A 9,617-nucleotide genomic window follows, 5' to 3' on the forward strand; every position below is an offset into this window, starting at 1 on the left:
GTTGGATTCCTCTTTTACCTCAACACAGGTTTTCGATGCTTTCAAATAGCCATTTAGATTGTTATGGATATTTCAATGGTTACAGATAGAAGAAAAAAGGTGGTTCTTCCTTAACCCAGTTGGAAAATAAGTTTCAAATTTGAAATATGAGTGACCTGCTCCGGCCTCCATCGCTGAGACAAGTTTATCAATAACTGAAACAAAAAGGGAAAAGAAATCTGAAGCAAAACGTGAAGCTGGTTGATTGAAAATGAATAAATAAAACAAGAGTTTCTGGAATTAAATGTTCTAATCTGGCTGAGGACACCTTTATGCCCAGAAGGGGGCGGTGTTACATTATTCAGGTAAACAGATCTGAGACTAAGAACTCACTGGTGCCTGCAGGGTGTCTGTGCAGACGTGAGGCTTTTGGGGGAATTTGATGATGGGAAAATAATTCGTTCAGATTACGTGTTAGATTTGTATAAACTAATCGTCTTAATCACAAGTTATGATATCAACTCATTTTCAACTAGAATCTATCACATGCAAAACATGAAACAGCAATTTGTTTTGTTTTATTTACAGTCACATTTCCCGCATTTCCTGAGATTATGAAGTACTTAGACTAGAATATCGTGGGGGAAAAAAAGTCTCACACACACACACACACACACACACACACACACACACACACACACACACACACACACACACACACACACACACACACACACACACACACACCACCTACTGCGGTATGTGATCATTCGTTTGAGTAACATGGGACATTTTAAAATCACAGGGCAAAATCCTAACCCGTGTGTCAAGTCTGTACGGCAAAGTATTTTGTAACTATACCCTCACTTGTCATGATTTCAGTTATCAGCTATGTCCATTGTTTCCTGTGAGGACATGTGGTTGCTTGCAGACATCCTGCCCGTCTGTGGAAGTAACCTGAGAGGTCAGGGATGCACTCATCATGATGGAAATGATCAAGAAATCATCTGACTTTGGACCTGCTCCGTTGTGCTCCCACTTGCTGCTGAATTGTGACCAAAACGAGGGTAACCAATGAATAATAATAGTTTCCCAAAAAACCAATGAAAAAGTAGAAATCAGCGATGATACATAACGTTAGTAAGTCAAGCTTTTGTATAAATTCATAAAAAGGTCAAGTTGAATACAATGCTATTAAGAATGCACTTTTGAGCATCACACGAGTCATTCATTCACCTTTAAAAACATACAGTTGTGTTAATACTTCATTTTACAAGATATATTCACTTAAACCAGACTATATATAGATGTTAGTTCTGTCAAATGTTTTATGATGCCTGTTACTATGTGCCTGCATCTTTGATATGATTATCTGTACAAACAGGAAAAAGGAAAAGGAATCAGTCACTGTGCACAGCGTCAGTTTCCTGTGTTTGTGACAGTGTGTCACCTCCTGACGTATGTACGGTGCAGTGGATCTCGGCCTGGTGTTCTCTGGCTTTGGCCCGTAGCTTGGCGATACTGCAGGAACGGAGCTCCTCTGAGCTCGGGCCCTGCGGTCTCTCCCACTGCCCCGACCTCCGGATGGTGGGCTGCACGTGCATGCTCAGCGTGGCACTCGCAGCTTTTGTCCACGGATAGCCCTCTCCCTCCCGTCTTCTCTCCCAGTGCTCGCCGTCCGAACCCTCCGAGCGCTGTGTTAAAGCCACGCTCCCGGGGTCAGAAAGTGCTTCGCTGTCTTTTTTCACAAAGGCCCCTGAGTGCTGGCTCTGGAGTTTCAGCTGCCGCCTCATCTTTGCACGGCGATTTTGAAACCAAACCTGTAAAAGGATTTTAAATGTCAGGGACAGATCAGCATAAATAAACACACGCCACACTATTGTATATACATATGACACGACAAACTGTATATCTACATTATACTTTCAGCACAACATTACAGATATGGTTCAAGTCCATTCATGTGTTTATCAAAAATAGGTGCGTCGCCATCCTGCCTGACTGGTGCTATTAAGCCCTTTCATGGATTGTCCAAAGTGTTCAGAAACCACACAAATAAACAAAAAATTATGAAATAAAGTAAGAAAGAAAAAATATGAAAGCAAAAAAGGTGAAATAATATTTAATAATATTTATATTACGGTTCTCTAGATTGTGGCTGCAAAAAACATGTTTAATTTGTGACAAAGAAATAAATAGAAAAAATAATAAATTTTTCATTGAAAGGGAGTTTTTGACCAATAAAACATTCCTTACTAACATGATAACAGCTTTAAAGGTTTGGCTCAAAGCCTGTAGCACAGATTCAGTTTAAAAAGCTAAACGAGGTATTCTTTAAAGTTAAGTATATTACATGATGACTTTCCCCGAGTGACACATTAATAATGGAATGATTTTCCCCTCTTTCCTACGTTTCATATTCTATTATATCATCATTCCACCTTTGAACTTTATTATGAATAGTAATAATAACTGCTTTATTATCATTATTATTAGTAGAAGTAGTAGTAGTTGTAGTAGTATTGAGCTGTAGCAGTGGTGGTAATAATTGTGGTAGTTGTTGGAATTTAAGTGATACCATATGCTGACTCAGATGGACCCACAGAAGAGGCTTAAAGAGCTTAATTTTCTCACTTTACAGCAAATTAATATCATTGCATCGGGAAGCCAGAATGTCTGCCGAGCAAACTACCTGCACCCTGGCCTCAATGAGGTCCAGCCTGAGAGCCAGAGCTTCCCTCATGAAGATGTCGGGATAGTGGGTGGTCTCGAAGGCCTTCTCCAGCTCTTCTAACTGCCAGCTGCTGTAGTTGGCCCGTGCGCGACGCTGTTTCACTGGCCTCTGTTCGTCTGGAAATCACAAGTGCAAGCAGCAATTACACAGTCGCCAACGGGTGACAAGGAACTAATGGCTCTAGATTGGATAATTAGCACGGCAATCATTAGCCCCACTTTAACAGTGCTTGATAATTGATTGTTAGTTACGAGCAGTTAGCCAATCTTTTGTAAACATTTACATTGCGATCAGATGGTGCTCAGTGACTGTCCTACTCAAGTTTTATTTAAAGAGCACAATATCAGATTCGTCCCCTGTGGCTTTGCCATCTGGATACAGAGACTGTTCTTAAATTGTCAAATTCCTCCAAAAAAAAAAAGGATGAGGACACACACTTGGGAGGAGATGTGACGGAGGGTCCATAAGTAGCATTTTGGAGGTTGAAATTAATATAGCAAAATAACATGTGGCATGATCATACATAGATAAAAATGTTTATTCGGTAAAAGATAGCCAACAAATTAACATCAGAGGCTGACCTGACCCTCGGGCCAAACAGCTGAGAACTCACCTATGCCCTCTGCAAGTGGCCCCATACTGACTTGCTGCGTGGCCAGGAACAACGCCTCCTTGCATGGCTCCGGCTGCAGATAGCTCCGGAAAGATTCATAGCTGATGAAGGGCCCCGGGATCAGAATCTGGGGTTGAGAGCCCAATCGGGCCGGAAAAGCGGAGAAAAACTGAGCTGCAGGTGAATGGAAAACTGCAGGCAGGAGAGTGGATACCAGCTGCCCCGGGCCAAACATGTCCGAGCTTCTAACGGTCCAATATTAAGTGTCAGACCCCTGAAGAAGTTCAGGCCTTGTCCTACAGGGATGCTGGCGGGACGGTAAAGCGCATCCCAGAGTTTTCAGCAAAAAAAAAAGAAAAAAAAAAGAAAAGAAATAAATCAAAAAGACTTGTCTGAAAGGTGCACTCAACTGTCCAGTTGACTGTTACAGCAACTCTATATGAGAGGCTCAGTGCAGGTATAAGGTAAAGGTGAGGCTTGACTTTTGGAGGTGGCCCCACCTTGTTTCTCATCCAATCGTCTTCCCTCCCTCTAGCTGTCACGTGACGCTGACATTAATGACAGAATTAAAACAAAGAAATAATCCAAATCAATCTTTCAGTCAATTTACAACATGAGTTCATCAGTGTTTGGTGTATTTTCCCAAAATGTGGCCCACAATCTCTTGGACAGGAGGGAATTCAATGCTCAATCCCCCCTTGACGACTTTTTGAAACCACAGTTTTGGAAGAACGATTGTTGGGACACATACGTTTTGATAAGAACACTCGAAATTCCTCCCTTTTTTTCTTTTTTCTTTCAGATGAGGAGTCTGATAAGTCCCCGAAGGGCTGTCAATGAAAGTCCTGTCAGACAGAAGCGGGACAAAGGTGATAGATGTTGAGCCGAAGGATTTAGAATAAACACACTTTAAAGCTGCAGAGCAGTCATCATATTGGAAACAAAATTATCAAAAAAAAGAAATGTTCATTGTTGATTCAGTGTCCTTTTTTAAACTTGCTTTAACTGATCTTAAACAACTGTGCAGTTACAGAGTAATAGAACATATCCCTGCTTTAAAAAGACAGCACCAGTTCACTCATTCCCAAATTCACCCTCTACATTAGTCAATGCTTATGTTGAGTCTGTAAAGTTTCTGTAAATTATCGGTGGCTGTTATTATTAACCATAAATTACAAGTGTGGCCACAATGAGTTACTGTGTCATTATCATTACTATCATTATATTGCTCAATATATATACACACACATTTATACACATACTCATACAAACAGACACATATATATATACTTACATTTGTGGCTTGCTCTGCCCATAATTTTGCATATTTCAGCTTTAAGGAACTTAATTGCCCAAAAATCCCTGCTCCTCTTAAAAAAAAAAAACACTGAGAACATCTATTACAAAAGACATGATTTGAATCTAAACAAAATTTTAACACACAAAAATTAAATTGAGAATGTTTTTCCTGAAAAATATCATAGGTTCACTCTGCACAGTGTGCAAAGCATATTTTGACCAACAATTAAACACTGATATCAGCCCCAAAATTTCAGGCCGGCCTGAAATGTAAGTTGCGGTGTTATCGGGTAAAAATGAATAATCACCAGACATTCACAGGCCGGTACAGCAAAGTGATTCCTCTAAGCTCCATTTGTGTTGACTATGTTGGCATTCCTGGCCAAAAGGTTTTGTTGTTTACCTGAAAGAAGATTCTCGTGCCAATCCTGCTTTATTCTGTAAGGATTTTACATCACCTGCCTCGGGACGGCTGGAAAACAGCTGTTTCCCGGTTGAGGCCCTCAAAGTAAAAGCTCTAGTTGTTACATTTTAAAAATAATTTGCCAAAAGCTGTAATATTGGCCTCTTCACAATTACATCGTGTTTCGTTGGACTGCTGACGGTAAGCGGTGAGGTAGTCCGTCATTGCAAAGTATGTCAACGGTAGTCAGAGTGTTCCCAAACACTTATGGGATTTTTCCATCTTAGATTAAAGCACATCAACACATTAACAGCCTCGACAGGAAGATTATTACCACTCTCCTTCTTTGAGCGTGCCAGCTGTAGCTTAGCGCTGATGGATCTCTGATGAGATGATCAGCCTGGGTGTCTATGGGAATTATACACAGGTGTGCCAATTAATCCAAAGATACATATCACCTAACAACACATCCCGCCGACTGCTCATCGGCTCGGGCGGCAGTGAAAACATTCCCCTGTCAGCGTTGTCACCGCTGAAGCGGCGGGCTTAGGAAGCTTTGATCAGATGGAAGAGTCGTCAGGACGCAGCTGGCCAGAGTGGAGGTGAGTCACATGATGGTCATTGCTCTGCTCGGAGCTGGGACTGTGACTCTCTCACCTGTGGCCGCTTTCATCTGCACCTGTTCAAACAGCAGATTAATTCCTTTCCTGAGCTCGAGAGGTCAGGTTTTGACTGATTAGGATTTCCTTAAAGCTCCCGGTGAAGCAGAAAATACAGATTAAATGGAGAAAAAAAAAAAAGATAGAAAAGGAAAGAAATCAACTTTCTTCCATACTTCCAATTCCTGTCATGTTAAAAAATAAATTGAATTTGAAAGAAAAAACAGACTGCATTTCAAACACAATTTGGACACGCAAATAAAGTCGAAACTTTGTGCATGTGCGTGCTTGTGTGTGCAAACCCAAATTCTTGGGTTTGCGAACTGCAGGGGGGAAGACAAAAAAAAAGGAAAATAGATTAAAAGTGTCTGGTTTGAGCTGCGGCTAAATAAACACCGTGTGTGGTGGGACTGACGACTGAATAGCCATCTCCGTTTGTCCCCGTCACACGGGTAGTTACGGGGATTTCTGGTCTGTCTGAAAGTAGACCCCTTTCCCCCTGCCCCCTAACTACTGTCTTTCTGTTCCTGTGTCCTCTTAATGCCTATTGATCCAGATAATCAGGGACAAAATTGGTGAAAAACCAGCGGGGGAGGTTCTGACAATCGCCGCTCAGGAGAGCTGCTTGGGTATAATTGAAGGAGGCATTAAGAAAACAATAGTGACGGCTAATGCCGCGCTTTATTCCTCTCTCAGGTATTTCAAGCCCCCTGGATGACAAGGTGACAGCGGAGACCCACAGTCAAAATGACAATCATTGTATCATTAGTGGAGCCTCAACAGCAGAAATAGAATGTGTATTATCTGGGGGCTTTAGCAGCGGGGGGCTCTTTCAAATGGCTTCAACTTGTAATGGACTTGTATGAGCTTGCATTTCTACGATGCAAAATGGGGGGGGGAGTGATGAAATCACTTGAAAATTAGATGAAATGTAAATTCTTTTTTTTTTTGGGGGGGGGGGGTGTTAAAAGAAACTTAAATACAGTTACGTGAAAGTGATTGCCCCAACATGTTCCTGTACAAATACAAAACTTGAATCAAACAGACTAAAAAATAAAAAGAATCAATTTCGGCATTAAAGTATCAAAGTGATGATCGTGAGATTTTTTTAAAATGTAAAAGCAACTAATTATCTCAATATTTTGGCTTCGTAATGCTTTCTTCTATCTCCCTAGATTTGATTCTTACCTTTCACAGATGACCGCTTTAAATTTTAGGAGAGGGTTTCCACAAAAATCATTTTAAATGTGCTTATATAATTCAGGGTATTTTATTTTTTTCTATCAGACTTTGCTGAACCGTACAAACTATCAAATCCTGCCCTTGATGCAATAAGATACCATCTGACATAATGGAGACTGTGAACATCGCACATTATTATTCTCTCCCATCGAATACAATGGCACTTTAGCTCATAAAACAAGAGTTCTGCCAAATGCCACGTGAAGATGGATGATAATCATCAATTACGATGTCATGGGAATATATCTGGTGTAATTTGCAAGACGGAGCAGCAGTGTGTGCTGATAAAATCAATATTTAATGAAAGTGTAAGTGAAGCTTAAGGGCTGTCTCTTATGCCTCGGATGTTAATGACATGTCACATTTTCATACAAGCAGACAGAGCTGGTCTTTACTGCATTTACTAACCTCATTTTTTTGTTAATTCATTCAACAAATGCTGAATCTCAGTTGTCCATCACTGTGCAAACACTACTAATGTATCCTTCAGTAGCCTCCATATGTATTTTAACATCAACTACCTGGGAAAAACTCAAAATGAAATCTATTAAGAAGGAATGCGGATTGGGATAATTCAATCAATGCGTGTAAAACTGTAACTTTGAGGAAGAGTGTATTCAATCCCCCGAGGAAGCCCCTATGCTTGATGCCTCACTCTCCCCTGGTAATCGTATACCACGGTGAGCAGGCTGATTGTTTTAGTCCTGGATCACTGGCCGCGGGATCAACCTGAGAGCCCAGCCTGCTTTTCATGTCAAAACCTTCAAGGGAAAGCAGCTACAATCCAACAGCAATCACACTTGAGACATCAAAGTGCGAAGGAGGAGAGGCGCGAAACGGTCTGCATTTTTTCCATGCGAGCCAAACGCAACTCAAGCGAGGAGCAAGAGGAGATGATCTAAGGCGAAGATGCCATTGAGAGGAAGACGGAGAGCAGACAGATGTGCATGGGCAGGTAGTGGCACATCGGGGCCCCTCCTATAGTTGAGACAACAGCTACTCTGCGCTGGTCGCATTCCTGCTCGCCGCTCAGTCAGTCCACTCAGAGGGAGAGCAACTTTCATCCATGTGTGCACCTTCAGAAACACACTCATGATGACCACAATGCCAGTTCCTGATGCTCTTCCAAAAAAGGGATCGTTCGTCATGCCATCGAGGGCATCCAGACCGGTATGATGGCAGAGGGTTGTTAACTTGTCAGTGATCCGTCAGACTTTCCAGCAACAGGCCATCCCCTGCCCTTCCTCCTACCACTTAGTAAACTGTCACTCATCTCTGTTCCGCCTCACTGCTGCCCAGCCAATGGGAGGCTGGCGCCCGACCAAGAGCCCAGGCTGTCAAGACGCGCGTAGTGAGTTGATGGATAACCATAAACAGCGCTAGTTATAGGACACCATACAGGTGCAATTAACACATCAGCAGTTGGAGCTCAGCAGGTGAAGAGCACATTATGCAGGGCATGATTGGTTTACATATGAACAAGTTAATTATAGGAATGGATGTGTGAATACATATTCATTAAATGGGATTTGAAGGCATTGTAATGGCTCAGACGCTTTAATTAATTCCCTATGTGTATGTAGCTTTCATTATGTCTTTAGTTTACACAATAAAATGGTACTAAAGGTACACTATGTGATAATTAGATTTAAAAAAAAAAAACTGTTTAAACACAATGTTAATCAAGAAAATGTGCTTCCATTGGCTTGGCTGCCAATGGGTCATATTCCATTTGGTCACTAATGCTAATGTGGAGGATAACATAGTAGCATCTCAGAATGATGCTGTTAGTATGGTGGGGTTGCTTCCTGGTCTTCATCTGATGCAAGAATATTTCCATCCAGGCGGTTATGAAGTAATACAGCAAGTCAACAACTAAATTGTTTTTCTGTTGGATTGCGATTAAAGGAAAAAAGATTAAGCACTTTCTACACACCGTAGGCAAAAAGGAACATTCAGTAGCCTCATGTGTTACAGCCGATAAAATCTAATATGAATCGACAAACACAGAAAAACTGCCCTGAATTCATTTTATCATTTAGCAAGAAAAAGGGTGTTTTTTTTTTCCCAGAAGAGGGGTGTGAGCCTGAAGAAATTAGATTTGATTGTAGAGCTTTTTTCCAGCCTTGCTTATCTTGTCCAGCTATGTTTGTCACTACAGGCCTTTGTCGCCGTTTGCATAAACTCGTGCATTGTTTACAGAAGCAAGCTTGATACAGATTCAGAAGGAGATTCAAGCTGCATGCCCCTCAGTGAGGAGTCCTGGATTTCCTTGTACGTTTCTAACACATACATGAAGCAAAATAACAGTAACCATCTTTGGATAGAAGACAATGTTATTATCTGGTTGAGCCACATTGTTGCTATTTTGAAATTTTGCGTCCCTGCCAGTGATCAGTCAGCTGCTGTACTAACACTCCATCTGTACGACAGTTATTTTACATACTCAAAGGTGTTATTGTTTAGTTCCACCTGCATTGAACTGGTAATTATGTGTGATCAACTCTGTTACCGCAACACTCCAGACTGCACCTGAGTGCTTTCTTTATGAGCTCTACAGACTTCAGTCATGCTAGATTGGGCGATTATTTCCTGTTTTCTACCGTTGCAGAACCCCCTGGAAGTGTTTTCCCGGTGACGCCATTTTTAATAGATTTCGTTTGCTGTTCGACAAATTTACGTTGGGTG

General features: G+C 41.4%; 1 protein-coding gene across 1 annotated transcript; it reads right to left on the reverse strand.

Annotated features, from left to right (window-relative positions):
* Positions 1-1,379: 1,379 nt before the first annotated feature.
* Positions 1,380-4,869, reverse strand: LOC147217348 (visual system homeobox 2). The gene is made up of 6 exons (XM_086176232.1): positions 4,621-4,869; positions 4,078-4,171; positions 3,327-3,874; positions 2,672-2,829; positions 1,591-1,799; positions 1,380-1,539 (listed from the first exon to the last, which is right to left on the reverse strand). The coding sequence occupies exons 3-6, from the start codon at positions 3,559-3,561 to the stop codon at positions 1,380-1,382; spliced, it is 762 nt and encodes a 253-aa protein (XP_086032358.1). The 5' UTR covers positions 3,562-3,874; positions 4,078-4,171; positions 4,621-4,869.
* Positions 4,870-9,617: the final 4,748 nt, after the last annotated feature.

The sequence above is a fragment of the Fistularia commersonii genome, chromosome 28 (genome assembly GCF_037954325.1).
Source record: "Fistularia commersonii isolate RoL2024-O1a breed Wild chromosome 28, RoL_Fcom_v1.0, whole genome shotgun sequence".
Lineage (NCBI taxonomy): Eukaryota > Metazoa > Chordata > Actinopteri > Syngnathiformes > Fistulariidae > Fistularia > Fistularia commersonii.

Excerpts from the sequence above, each read along its gene's own strand:
- LOC147217348 (XM_086176232.1), bottom strand. The coding sequence starts at position 3,561 with ATGTTTGGCCCGGGGCAGCTGGTATCCACTCTCCTGCCTGCAGTTTTC. Across the intron at positions 1,800-2,671 it reads TCATTGAGGCCAGGGTGCAG|GTTTGGTTTCAAAATCGCCG; the intron begins GTAGTTTGCTCG and ends ATCCTTTTACAG. Across the intron at positions 1,540-1,590 it reads ACAAAAGCTGCGAGTGCCAC|ACCGCAGGGCCCGAGCTCAG; the intron begins GCTGAGCATGCA and ends GCAGTGGGAGAG.